The sequence below is a fragment of the Pygocentrus nattereri genome, chromosome 3 (genome assembly GCF_015220715.1).
Source record: "Pygocentrus nattereri isolate fPygNat1 chromosome 3, fPygNat1.pri, whole genome shotgun sequence".
Taxonomy (NCBI): domain Eukaryota; kingdom Metazoa; phylum Chordata; class Actinopteri; order Characiformes; family Serrasalmidae; genus Pygocentrus; species Pygocentrus nattereri.
Window position 1 is genome coordinate 23,006,874 of NC_051213.1, and position 14,962 is coordinate 23,021,835.

A 14,962-nucleotide genomic window follows, 5' to 3' on the forward strand; every position below is an offset into this window, starting at 1 on the left:
AAGTACTGTATGTCTTTATTCACAGTCCTGTCATCAGGAATAGAGTCTAAACATAAAATTTAGTAAAGCAAATAATGTACTCTTTATTTTAAATAAACATTTCAGGCTCTATTTTTCTTTGAATGTATCTTTCATTATTAGTTTGTCTTGTTTTCAGTCTTTGTTATGAAAGCTAAGTCAATCTCAGGCTTGCTTCTTCTTTTTCTTTCTTTCTTTTACAAATCATGTGATCCCTCTATATAAATGCAGAACCACTGTGCTGGCCTGGCCTAATGCAGATAGTTGCTTCACAAGTGCAATCAGGTTAGTCTGATCTTGTCTTGGTGCTGTCAGAGGTAATAAAAACGCTCTCAAGCCGCAAGACTTTATGTGGTGAGTGCTGGTTCTGTGATTACGTTTCTTTATGGTTTTTTTATCTGTCATTTCAGTTTTCCAGTCGTAAACCGATCTTTAAGCTCCATTCAAATAATGAGAGAAATGGTGTGTGTATGTATCAGGTGTGCCTTATGAGATTTGTAGCCTTAAGGACGGTTTGTTCAATTGTATTTTTCATTATTATATTTTTTTAACCCATAACATATTTTGAGACTTTGAAAAAGTTCATGTGATAAACTCTTCTGTATATCCTTCTAAAAGTCTTTATATAAGCCTTTCTGTGTTTTTTAGGCCAAAATGTGAAGTTTGGATGCTTTAAATATTATTTTATTCTAATACGATGTAACGTTATTGTCCTTTTTAATATCTTAAGTTTTAATAACTAAAAATTAGAGTTTTAACTCTAGGATCTAAAACATGGTGTACATACTGCTCTTTCTTTTTAAAATGAGGATGTGAAAGGGATTTATTTTTCAAGCCCAGTTCTTCTTCTTCTTTGTCTTCAATTATTGAGCAATAGCACAGTGCTAGATGGTACCATGGAGGGGGTGCAGTGAACCAAAAAAGGTTGAACAAGAGAATGAGAGAGAAAGAAACAGAGATGGACTGTTTCTTGTAAGATAATTTCTTAATCAAGTACAGAACGTTCTAAGGCCATTGTTTTGCTGGACAGAAGAGTTCCATACCATCAGAGAAAAATGAAAATCAATACGGATAACAAGTTAGCAAAAGAGAGATAGGTTAAGGATGTATTCCATGGCCATTTATAGAAGAGCTGTTCTTTCTCTTACTAGTACTACTTGCTATTTTAATGAATCCATTTCATGGAAGCAAACAAAGCAATTTGTGGCAGCAGAGACTCTAAAAGGCCTACTACTATGTACAAGTCATTTGTTATGTTCTGCCATATTTGCATTAATGTGATAACTTTTTGGTTAATAAATGCATGGAGGCAAATCGAGAGAAGAGAGAGAAGATAGAGAGAGAGAGAGAGAGAGAGAGAGAGAGAGAACACACATAAGCAATACTGAGGTCCTTTAATGGAAAATGAGAAATTGGCAGTCTCATTTGTGTTCACAAGCACATTAAATCATGGTGCTGGAGCAACATGCCAGGCGGTCACAAAAGAAATCACTACAAATATAATAACTGCACTCTCCCCAGCAGGCTGCAAAGCACATTTAGGAGCCACAGGCAATTAGCCCCTGCAATAGGGAGAAATGCTGAAAGGCGAATGCCGAGAAGTGAAGGCCTTTATGTGAGCCACTGATAAGAAAAGAATAGAATATAACTTCAATACTGCCATCTTACTAACATTCACACACACACACACACACACACACACACACACACACACACACAGACACACACACACACACAGACACACACACAGAAAGAAGGAGGGGTTCTTTACTTACCACAGGGGCTGATTGTGTTGGAATGACCCAATTGTATGTTTTTACTATGAAAAATAAACTGACACTTTTAAATTGAGTTTAGTAACAGAGTTCTTATATGTTACTCTGTCCACTGTCTTGGTACTTCGTCATAATTTTGCCAAAAATAATTACACAGCAATTTAGTTTGTAGTGTATCAAGAGTTTGTAGGCTACACTTACTCAGTTAGTATCTAGAATCTGTTGGGCATTCTGTGTAATTTTGTTAAACTGTCTTGGAACTTCCCATCAGATTACTAAAAAATGTAACACTTTGCAGTTTGTACCTCACACTTACTTGGTTAATAGCTCTTAGGTTAATAGATCTTAGAGGACTGTAAATGACACCCTTTTTAGGTACAAATGCTGTCACTGGGTTGGTACCTTTTAGCTAGGACCATAAACATATGACATTCTGCTCTGTTTCTTTCTTTTTTTTATTACTTTTTAGTCATGTGTTGACTTCAAGCTTTTTATTTTACTTTTCTATTTAAAAGTTTTAAAAAGTTCTGAAATTCTGAACTGGTACAAATATGCCTCTTTCCCCTGGGTAATGGGCCTTCAAGACTAACCTTTAAGGTACATTTGGACCTTTTCAATTGCATAGCGTGTTTGATATTTTGGCTCTTTTCTAGATTATTCTATTTATATTCTCATAAAAGCAGGTTCAGTTTTACACTCCCTGCTTTTCTGTGAGACTTTGAGAATGTGACACCTCTAAGGGTGTCTGGAAATCACACGTAAAGCACAGAAGATACAAGGTAGATATTAAAATGAGTGGGTGGGGTGGTTAGTCCTCTCTGTGTACAAGGCTAAAGGACTGATGGTGAAAGTAAAAAAGACAGCAGAATGTGTGAGATTAGAGGGTCACACAGCAGGTTGTGCAACAGACTGATTTCCTGTTCTTTTTGGCCCCTGTGGTTCAGGATGAAGTTAACGGTACACCGCAGAACAGCCAAAGAGAGCGAAACACACAGAAGAGAACCGAGAGGAATGTCCACTCCTGGAAGCAGCTCGTCAGTATAACATTCTTGAGCTTTTACCTTTCTCTTTTCAGAAGGCTCACATTGTACAACAGGCATGCAGGAATAGGAATCCTACATAAATGTTTTGTTCCTGCCCTGAAAGGACTGCTGCTCCTTACGCTGCGTATGCTCTTTTTTTCATTGTTTGTTTTGTTCTTTTTGGTGACAGTGAACGTTAGGAGGTGTATAAAATTGTGTTGATTTGGCTCCGTTTTTTGTAGTATTCACATCTTAATGCACTGAATATACACTGAGTGTGTGATAACTAACAAACATAAGCAAATTTTGTTTCTTTTCTAGACTGTGACATCATGGCTCTTTGCTGGATCTCCATACATAGTGTGGTGGTGGTGTGGTCAATTATGTGTTCATTCACAGCAAGTAAGAGCACTACATTTTCTTCTTGATACCTTTTTACTTCTAATTGCATCATTCATTTTATTTATGTGAGACCAAGATATTTGCTGATATCCCCTTTTGGATTTGTAGGATAACCACAAATAGCAAAATCACTTTGAAGTCACTTTGAAGAAATGCAAAGGAACTATTTTAACAGCAACACTCTGAAAAACAAAGATGGCAACTAAAGGGTTCTTTGGAGCAATGATCACTTTATAAGTCACTTTTGTTTCCCTGAAGAACTTTTCCATTGATGTTTTAGAGAATCAGTTCTGTCATATGAGTAACTTTTTAAAGGTTAAAGAACCTCCTGATAATGTGGAAGTTCTATGTCAATTAACACTTTATTCTTAAAACCATACATTAAAGCCAGAAACAATTAAAGAACCTCTCATTTTAAACTGCATAGTCTCACTTGAGCAGATCATTGAGGGTTTAACAAAACATCCATGGGTGTAATTGTCAGTCACCCAGCTGGTACAACTAAAGACACGTTTACGGCAGTGCTGTGACACTGTTCACCATATGTGTTGAAATAGCCTAGTTGACGAGAAGATCAACTGCAATGCTGTGTTTCGTAAGGCTTAGGTAGGGAAGGGTAGCTAAATCTCTTGTTATAGCATGGAGTCTGCTTTCATATCCCTGTCTTCATTCTCTTTCATATCTCTTCTTCTCTAAAGATGTAAGATCTTCACCATGTGCTGAGGTCCATGCTCCATCTACAGTGGTACTGGCTGGCTCCCCAGTCACAGTATCCTGTTACATTAAAGAAGACTGTTCACTAACAAAAGGCCAAGATTTTCATGTGGAGTGGCCTTACCAAGCTAATTTAAACTATAGTGATGTAGCCAATCAGAATAAAAGCATTTATGAAATCATCATACACAAGTTCACAGACAGGACAGCAGTGCTGCATTGTGCCATCTGCAAACATGAAGACTGCAGTGTAGTAGCTGGAGTGGAAATCAAAGCAGCAAGTAAGGATTTTTTCTATGGTTTTAAATTAGTTTGCTCAGTGCCTCATCACACATTATAAACTAACTAACTAATCTGACCTACCAGTCATTAATGAGCAGACAGTTATATTTATGTACAGAGAAGTACATGTTAGTAAAATATATGTTATTTAGGTAAAACTGAATTACCTTCTGTTCATACTGACATTTTATCATTCATATTTTTACACTTTTCTTCCATTCCTCTGTTCATATAATCGTTGTATTAAAACCTTGTAGCTTTGTAACTTTCAAGGGCAAAGAAGAAATGTTATTAACTTTAATGTGCATTGATAATAAGCAACAAGAGTAATTTTGGGCCATTTCTGTTAATCAACATGTCATAATAAATTTTCAGACAATGTAAAGGGCAGTGGGCATTTTCAAATAGTGTAAAAGAATAAAAACAAAGAAAAGGAAGTTACAAGATTTTGATATGATAGTGACAATAGAAATCAGTATCTATTCATGACCATGTATTTTACATTAAGGAGCTGCAGTGCAGTCATTGGTTTAAATTGTGGCATAGCAGTTTCAGCTGTTTTCCTCTATGTTCATTTATATTGGTGGAATTTGCCTCATTTGAGTTCACAATCTTCATTATCTTTAAAGATCCTCCTCCAGCCCTTCAGAACCTGACTTGCTTATTAAACTTAACCGTACCATACTCGCTGTTGTGCACGTGGAACCCTGGTGAAGAAACATCAAGCATTCCAACAACCTATACTCTTCACACAGAAATCAGGTATTTATAATAATTATAATATCTAGCACATTTTTCCTTTGACTAGCAGTTCTACATTACAGCAAATGTTATGATAATATGAATACATCAGTCAACATTGTACTATTGTAAACAATGGTGATCAATGGTGTTGTGGATTTTTTATTTTATTCTTTTTTTAAAGAAATCAGGCTTTTAAATATGTTCCGCCACCTGGGAAGCACTTCTACAGGGTCCCACGCAATGGCTTTGCCTTGTTTTATGAGGTACAAGTTCACGTAGAGGCAGTGAATGCCCTGGGCCGATCCACCTCTGAGCACTGGGTGATGGACCCTATGGAAACAGGTTAGAAAGGCACTTCTGTAAACTACTCTAGGAAAAATACATATGAACATGTTCAGGACCTCATGTTCATGTCATCTGTTTCCTTTACAGTTAAGTTGGACACTCCAGAGATTCAGAAGGTTGGAACAGAGAAATACGGATGCCTACGACACAAGTGGAGTCTCTCAGAACGACAGAGGTGGATTGTGAAATATATGTGTATTGAGATCAGACTTACACCTATGCATGGAAAGGTTTCGGACAGACAGCAGGTTAATTTTCTGTTTATTTCCACTCATATTTGTCAGAAATATTACTGGAGAACTGCATCAACCTTTACAAACAATTCTTTTGAATGTAAATTAGGCTAATAGAAAAACTGAAGTATTCCTTAAAATCCATGGGAAAGCTTCCCTCGAGAATAAACTGTACCATGGCCATTCCTCTCTAAATCGTTGTCTCATTATGTTAGCCTAGAACTTAAATTCAAAAGTTTGGATGCCTGTGGTCAAATGACATATTTTTCTAAGCAGCTCTTCACAGCCCACTGCTGGAGAGCTTTAAACCCCTCTAGCTGTTGCTTGACATGGAGCGTGGTGACCTCAGGCTCATGTGTGGCTGCTTCAAAGCATCCCTTTGTATTTACATTGTTTTTTCCATGGATATTATACAAGCTGTTTAGCTGTAAGCACCCTTGTGTCAGTACCTTAAAGTAGCTGAATTCACTAATTAGAAGCGTTATTTACCAACAACATTTGACTACTGAGCAGCTCATAGTAGGCATCCCAAAACACTCAAATGAAAGGAGACAAAAGATTGATAATAATTTGCAAAATATCCAAATCTGTGCCTCGTAATTTAAATCAGCATTTCTTTAGTTGTTTACACTTTATTTCAGCTTATCTAGGTGCTTAAAAAGTAAATAGCCAAACTGGTGAAAAATCAGCTGATTATGAACAGCTTTAAAGTTAGGGTTATGGTTAAGTTTAGTTTAGGAATAAGTTGAGTTTAGGATCATGGAAATATTTTTATGTCAGTTTTTGTTTATTTGTTTGCTTATGTATGTACTTATTATAGGATATTGAGTACTATCTGATTATTTCCCACAGGTTTCATTGCGTAATCATAGTAAACCTGGCACAATTGATGTGTGTGACCTGCTTCATGGAATGATGTACCAGTCTGAGATGAGGGTGAGGTATCGCAGCAGCCCATGGAGCGAGTGGAGTCATCCCACAGTGGCTACTACCCTCATTAAAGGTACTCCCAATTTTTCTGTGTCTGCTGTAGCTTTACTCATCACATCATCTTTTCAACTGAAAGTAGTAAGTCCTGAAGTAAAAGCCTTGGAAGTGAACATTAGATGAGTTGTGTGGGGTTCTAGTCAGAGCAATGTTTAGTCTTTTGACTAGAGCATAAAGCCTGAAACACTCCTGCAGTGGAAATACCTTCTGTGTAGCAAGTGGTGCTTAAATCTGGGAATTATACCAATCAATCACATCCCCCTGGCAGTTGGGTGTAATTTAAAGTCAAAGCCATTCCCATCAATGTGACATAGCAGTACCAGTGCTTGACATATAGAGTAGCCAGTGGAATCTACTCCAGAACTCTGATGGAAAGAATAAGAAAACTCTGAAAAGTGCAGACTATGAGCACAGCCTTGGTCTTCTCTGAAGCCAATTTATTTATCCTTTTCATCTTAGTCCTTAAGGTGTTTGAACTCAAAATATAGATATTTTTGTGCTGTGCATTTGCTTCCCAACTGCTTGCTGTAGGAACTTACCAATAGGTCTCTTTCAATTCACTACAAATCAATGAATATAAGCCATATCTTCTTTCCAGACATTGCCAATATGACTTGTGTATTCATAAACCTTGCTCTTGCTGTGGCCTTATCAAATTCAAATGTATTTCTCGAACTATAATTTATTTAGAGTGCAGTATAAGAGGTGATGAGAACAGTCTATGCTACAGTGTCTCTAAAAGCTGCACTTAATCAACAGCATTGCTTGATAAATGCTAAAAGCCTTGATGTAGTGATGTGTGCTGCATCGACCGGTCTCTTTTCAGCTCCCACTGGCCGACTGGTCACATGGTTGAAGCTGCTGGGGCAGTCAGCAAACAGGCGTCACCGAGCTGAACTGTTTTGGAAGGTGAGAAGCCAACAATTACAACACCTCACAGAGCTGTGTGTCTAAAGGTTTGGACTGGTTAACCACAGAAACCCTAAGGGCTTATATTCACTCTCTTTCCATAACATGGAAAAACAAATTTCCCTCATGTTTTTGTAATAAAAGACTTTGATGCACTGTGTAAACTTTCAAAACGTATCATTCACTACCCAGTCCATATAGGAAAAGTAAGCTGTTGCTGTGATGTTGTGAAAAGCCACATATTTTCATCTGTGCACCTATTCTAGCCTAGCAGCTGCCCATCTATGCTGAAGTTATAAGTAGTGTTGTAGCCTGGACTGCTTTTTGAATGAGAAGTAATACAGGCCCGCCAATCAGGACAGAGCTCATCTACATAGATCTGTCTCAAAGGCATAGGAACGAAAGGGATAAAGGGATGAAGATTCTAATGGAGAAAGAAATGGTCAAGAGAACTGAATTATGACTGGTTTTGGTACATAAAACAAACAAAAGAAATACGAGGAATACTGTAGGATATAGGCCCTTTAAGAATAATATCCTAATAATAAGCCTAGAGTTTAAAGGCCGTTAAAAGAGTGATGTTTATTTCTTCTGAACTAATCGGGTTTTTAGCAACGCGAGGAATTATGACTCACTCTGATGGTGGGATATTGATGCCATGACTGTGCTGTGTAATATACAGTTTACTTTCTGATGTACATAATCAAACAGACAACCTCACACAGTTTAACCAACCTCTGTAATGTAACTAACAGTCACTGTTTGGCAATGCTCTGTCAAATGTTCACTGACGTGTTACGCTCTTTCCCTCTCAGCCATCTTTGCAGTTCCGTGCCAACAGCATGAACGTGTCTTACATCGTTTCACTCGTGAGACCACCCAGCCAGAGGAAGACTGTGTGTAACACTTTCCAGCAACACTGTTCTTTCCAGATCCCTGTAGATGTCAGAAAGATCCATCTGACAGCTGTGAACACAGCAGGAAAATCCAGTCCTACTGAGGTGGCAGTGTACAAACATACAGGTAGCTATAGCACATTTAGATACATAGCTTTTTGTCACTTCTACTAATCATGTAGTTCCTATAAATAAACAAGTATTCACAGCCTAAATAGACAAATACAGTCTGATTTTATTTTAAATTAACCTCTCTTTGTGTTTCTTTGCAGAACAGGACCCTGTAGCTTATCTGAGAGTTTATCCAGAATCTGAAGAGTCTGTGCTGACAGAATGGTCAAGCCCAGTATCCTCAGCCGTTAGCACGTATGTGTTAGAATGGAAGGCACTGCATGAGGAAATCCCTCAAATTTCCTTTGAAATTGTGGACAAAAATCAGTCCAGCTTGGTAGTAGCAGGTACAGTGCAAATTCAAAAAGAAATTCCCATCTACAGTTTTATGTTGATTATAATTTTTTACATAGATCTTTCTATCTTCAATTTTTAGGTCTGGAGCCTTACCAGCCATATAATATTTCAATATACCCAAAGTATAAGGATGGCATTGGCCAGCCTTATACAGTCATGGCATACACAAGACAGAAAGGTTAGTTCTGGCTGAGAAATGTGGCTGAGGCAGTACAGAACCATTGATGTGAAAATGTACAATAGAATGGATAATGATACAACACTTCCCTCTAGTGGATCTAGTGGTGTAGTTCTGCCATAAATGTATATCAATAGCACAATGGCTTGTACTGTTAGAATAATAATAATAATAATAATAATAATGATAATACCTCAACAAAAAGCTGCTATAATGCTGGTTCTCTATTATTCCAGCTCCCTCTAAATCTCCAGAGCCACAGTTTGGAGAGATCAGATCTTCATATGTCGAGCTGTACTGGGACGAAATCCCACTGCAGAATAGGAATGGAATCATTACTAGCTATCGGGTTTTCTACTGGGATGACGAGAACCGTGTAAGAGGTAAATAAAAATGATATTGTCTTTGTCTTCTTATACTTGTTGTACTCTTTCACTAACAGCAGTGCTTATTATAAAGTTACAGACCTTGAGGGGACAGAGAAACGTGTGGTTCTGAAGGATCTTCGACCTTCTTCCATGTACAGCATCATCCTCATGACTAGCACAACTGGTGGGAGCATCAATGGGACAACTGTCACTGTGAAGACCCCTTCTATTGGTAACTGATGATTTCTGAATATTTTCATCATAGTTCATTTCTTTATTATGTATTGTATAGTATGTATTGTACTGTTCAATTTTTTTTCAGATGCCTTTGAAATAGTTCTAGTTGTCATCCCGGCCTGTGTTGGGCTGACACTTCTCTTCCTTGGAGTGTTTACCTGTTTCAGTAATAATAAATGGTAAGCTTCTTAAATGCCTACCGATTGTTTCAGCTCCATGCTTAAAGATCTAGAGTACAATTTTGTTTTTTAACGTTACAGCTTGAAGAAGTGCTTGTGGCCAATGATTCCTGACCCGGCTAACAGCAGTATTAAAAAGTGGACAATAACCAGTTCACTGCAGGTATGTCCACTTTATTTTGATTGTAAATCTTGACAGACATAAAGCCATCAGTCAAATGTGTGTGTCAGTATTAACTCTATACAACAAAAGGACAAACAAGCATGAACATGTTTTTTTCAAAGTAGTTGATGACCTGTGAGCCAATTAGAAGTTTGGGTTCTGGATTTTACTTCGACACTCCCAGCAATCAGATAGATTTGTTCAAATCCAGTACCAGCAAACTTTAATGAACCACTAATTATCCAAACAGGACACTGGATTTCTTAATGATAACAACAAAGTAATGCTAGACTGCCACCAGGAGAGGTTGGAAATGGTAAAGTGAACACATTGTTATTCATATTAATTCTAATATTAGGACTTTCTGAGCAAATAAGGAGGTAAAGTCTCACATAAATAACATTTTAATACTAATTTTTTTCAGGTGCATAAACTGTTTCACATTTTTTTTAACTGTGACTGAATATGGATGTTCCCTAGTAATGAGGTCATGGAAGTGAGGATGACCTTTATTTTTTGCTTTTATCTCAGTTTGTTTTGCCTGCTCTGAAAATGAACCTAACAGTGTAAGGGTGTCCAGTTTTATCTGCAAAAAGGGTCAGTGAGGCTACATTTTTTTTTCCAACAAAGCAGGTGCACAGCTGATCAGTTATTTGAAGACTGAGAGTAACTGATTTAACCAGTAGAATCAAGCAAGCTCTTGCTTGTTTGGAATGAAGACCTGCAGCCACATGGACCCTTTGTGTATAAGACCCCCTGTAATAGTGTAATCATTTGACTAACTACATTAGATCTGTATACTTGCAACCATAACATTTCTAAATTGCACAGACGCTTAAAAATGTTTTTAGGGGTTCTTTAATAAAGAGAATCATTTGATTTAGAACCATGAATGCTATATAGAACCATTTCAGGCTTAAACAATTCTTTGCTTGGTAAAATGGTTATATATATATATAGCAACAAAAGGGCTCTGCTATTGTTATGATATCAAGCTGGTAACAGTAGAAGAACCCTTTTTGCTGCTATATAGAACCATTTTCAAAAAAATGGTATAGAACACATTCTCCATTGATCTAAAGAACCATTTCACCATGCAAAGAAGCATTTATGCATTTAATGGTTCTATATAGCACCCCTGGTTCTAAGAAGAACCATTCTCCTTGCTGAAGGACTCTTGAAAAATCATCTTTTGTAAGAGTTCCACTTTCAAGTGGCTTAGATCATTTTCAGGTTTTTTTTGTTATATATGCTGTCGTGGGTGGGATTTCCACATACAAAAAACATTCATGCTACACTGTGATTAATACTATCTTTATTTTTAAAAAGTGTTTATCATTTTATATCCACTGTTATTCTTTTCAAAATCTTGTTATATCCCAAAGTGTTATGAACGTGTATACAGCATTTTAGAATAAACTCTTCATATCTATAAGATAATTCATTATTTGCCATATTGTCATCCACAGGACATCCCCTCATTTAAAGAGGTCAAGGACCCTGTCCTGGTGTATCTCTCTCACTTCAGTCTTCTGAGCTTGTCTGAGAAAGAGCTGTGGAAGGGAAATCCTTCAACATCTGAGTACCTCCACTCTTGCAAATGGTCATACGATGGTAAAAGTGTTAATGACGACCACTCTGACTCGTCCCGTGATTCAGGAATCTATAACTCAGGGTCTCAGACTGAGTCTGTGCCCTATGCCACTGTTGTGTTTGCCAATTCATATCGCTCTCAGCCTGCAGCTCCACCAGCCTACCTGCGCTCTGAATCCACACAACCCCTCCTGGGTGAAGAGGAACCTTCCAGTCCTCGTCCATATGAGAAAATGTTAACTCAAGCAGAACCCTCTGAAGCAGACCATTTTTCCACATTTCAGGAGGATTTAGGGAGCAAACAAGAAAGGGTTTCACTTTGGGAAGATTTCCCTATGCTCAAATCCTTGGAAGTCAAGGGCAGTAGTCATCAGGCCTGAATTCACTTTGACCTGGCATAACAGAAAGCATATCTGTGACTCTTATTAGTGCTGGCTTTGGAATTGGCAGTGGACCATTTTGCAGTCTAAGACTTTATTGGGAAATGATGTTGTAAACACATATGAATGGTCCTAAATGAATGCAACAAGTTTATCAGCAGCAATCTGTGCCCCATACAGTACTGTTCAAAGGTCAGAAATGACATTTCCTTTATTTCATTTTCAGTCAAAATGGGAAAGTTCTCATTTTTCAGTACATGGAAAAAAATTACAAAACAAATATTTTAAAAAAATGAAATGAAAATTCAGACAGAATTGCTTTCAGGTTCCTAAAGAAATCTGCATGGATATTTCCCCACACCTCCAAAGACATTCTGTCTTAGAAGTTGGTTGTGTTTTCTGCTTCTCGAGTAATCCCAAACACATTCTGTGATGTTGAGGTCAGAACTCTGGGGTGGTCAATCTATTGTTCAGAGAACACCCGTAGCTTCTGTAGAAGATTTGTAAATATTCTCCTTTTTAATCCATTTCCTTTTCTCAGTAAGGGCTTTTTGACATCTACACATCCTTTCAGACCCACATCACTGAGTTGTTCTCTCACAGTGGAAGGGTTGACAGAAACACATGTGGATTTTTTCAGATCTGAAGCAAAAGTGGAGCTTCTTTTCTCTCTTAAAGATGAAGGCTTTAAGTGCTGTTCATCTGATGGGGACAGTTTTGGTGGTCTGCCACACTTACACAGTTGTTAGGACTCCAGTTTTTTCTTTTTCTCTGTTTTCTTTTCAATCATTTATTGAATTCTAGTTTTGAAAACTTTTTAAAATTATTTTCCTTTGACATCCTTTTTCCTTATGTAAGTGATATTATACATATTCTCAGAAATATCACCTGAAAAATAAATAACTTGCTCTTTTAACTGGAAATTAAATAAATGAAGGGTCTCTGTCTTTTGCAAAGTACTGTAATGTCTTGATAATAATATGAGGAAGGATGTCTAAGGCAATTAATTACAAATAGAAATGTATGTGTGCGTGAGGTATTTTTGATTGGACAGAAAGCTGAGGCCACAGCTGTAGACTAGATCTCTGGTTGTTTTCATAGTCACTACTGTTACAATATTAGGACATTCACTACTTATGGTAGCAAGAGGAAATAACAATTCACACTGAAATGCTTAAAATAACTTTTGGTTTGCCAGATTCAAATATTCGCCTTTTTTACTTCACTTTCTCCAGTTGAAATCCCTCCGAAGGACATGCAGTTCTCTGATTGCATTAACATCCCTCAGTGATTGCCACTAGTTTCCTTTCTAATGTTCATTACAAGGGAACAAACTGTATCTGTTCAGGTCCTATGGTAATGAATACATTCAGGACATGTCATGTGTAATTGGTCAGTCACACAATCAGTATATTCACTGACCTATAGAATGGAATGGAATGCTCCAACAATCAAACCCATTTTGAGTGAAGCTATTCTGCCCTCCATGACAAGCTGTGCACTGAAGCCATAATTTAACTTAGCTGGTGTTAATCAACCCACATCACTGAGAGACGCAAGGTATTTCTTTATTCTAGCTCTTACTGGCAGATTGTAATAATAATGAAATACTTTGATACTATTTCTATGGATGCACTGATATAGGAATCATGAGCTGATTCCGATCCTATATTTTTCCTGTACGTCCTATATTTTTTCCTGAAAAAATCTGTCGATACATAAACATTCCAATGTAGATATTTGGACTAAATCCTAGATTAGCATTAAGAGAAATGTAACCTTTGTAACAAATGTAGGTTAGAAATGCAATCGAATTAATAAAATCTAGATAATTCAGTAGCAGCCCAGCATCTCTTCATCATTCTGCATTTCAGGACTACAATAAATATGCTTTGGAATGACGGTTAAATCCAAACATCTGTTCAAGGCTGGCAATGTTTTGAGGAGTTATCTGCTGTTGCTCATATGATTCCAATATTATCCCACATCACTAATTATTACTTCTATGGTAATACCTTTTAAATTGACCTTTCCTTTACAAGCAGATTTAAGTGACTTAGTTGAGCTTTCAGTGGCATAACTAGGATCTCATGCGCCCCAGGGCAAAAAATGAGTGGGCCCGATCATATGAAAATTACTTTTGATATAAAACAACCATATCATTTGCTGGTTTACTTGCTATTGTTATGTCTTAACCACCACCTACCAGCTCTAAAGTTAACTGAAATGTGTGCATTACAAGTCTGTGAAGAATCTGATAAGACATGAATAGATATGAACAGACATCATACCAGATAAACAGACGTCAGCTCAATCTGTGTAGCTAGGTGAGGTGTTTTCATTAAGAAACTAGATCTCTCTGTAAGTCATGAGTGTACAGTTGTGTATGAGTTTTATGAGGGGCCCAATAAAGATTTTAAGGGGCCAGGGCTCTGTAAGATGCCCCTTAGGCTCCAGTGCAATCCCCATCCTCCAGTTTCGTGCAATCTCCCTCCGGAATCAATAAAGTTCTATCTATCTCTATCTCAATAGTTATGCCACTGTGGGCCTGTGTTATCTTATATGATCTGAGTTTTTTCGTGGATGACATTGTATGTGTTGTTTCATTTGTATGTTGTTTGTTTTGTTTTTGTATTGAACGATTTTGCATTAATTAGAGCATCATGGAGCTTCACTGACTGTATGCATGCATGATGGATCTGTTTCTACTGTTAACACTGCATTCTGTAAATACAAGAAGACTGTCTCTATAATTCTTCTACAGTCTAAAACACAATGTGTTAAACAACATCACACTTACTTGTGTTAATTGCTTTTACACTTTTTGTGTCATATTGTTCTCTGATTTAACACATTCTTTGTTAAAAATAACACAAATATGTTAACATTACTGGTCACAGAAATATTTCAACACATTTTGTGTAAAAAGTAATGTAGTTAAGCATTCACTGGCATGTCTAGTTAGAGACAGGTGTTGTTTTTTAACACATCTGTTTTAAGAATGCATGAAGGTTGAAAGAAATAAAATCATGTTTTAGAGATTACACCAGATTGAGTTTATACTTACTT

The 14,962-nt window shown here is 37.1% G+C and overlaps 1 protein-coding gene across 2 annotated transcripts; it reads left to right on the forward strand.

Moving 5' to 3' along the window:
- The first annotated feature begins 279 nt into the window (after window positions 1-279).
- On the forward strand, window positions 280-12,532 carry csf3r (colony stimulating factor 3 receptor (granulocyte)). Of its 2 annotated transcripts, none has more exons than XM_017708254.2 (17): window positions 280-372; window positions 2,738-2,960; window positions 3,137-3,217; window positions 3,916-4,212; window positions 4,843-4,975; window positions 5,139-5,299; window positions 5,390-5,550; window positions 6,388-6,538; window positions 7,349-7,431; window positions 8,247-8,454; window positions 8,600-8,785; window positions 8,875-8,973; window positions 9,210-9,356; window positions 9,433-9,573; window positions 9,664-9,757; window positions 9,839-9,920; window positions 11,390-12,532. In XM_017708254.2, the coding sequence occupies exons 3-17, from the start codon at window positions 3,148-3,150 to the stop codon at window positions 11,891-11,893; spliced, it is 2,517 nt and encodes an 838-aa protein (XP_017563743.1). In that variant the 5' UTR covers window positions 280-372; window positions 2,738-2,960; window positions 3,137-3,147; the 3' UTR covers window positions 11,894-12,532. The 2 variants fall into 2 exon arrangements, with proteins under 2 accessions (XP_017563743.1, XP_017563745.1); XM_017708256.2 differs by having other exon boundaries at window positions 2,738-2,827.
- Window positions 12,533-14,962: the final 2,430 nt, after the last annotated feature.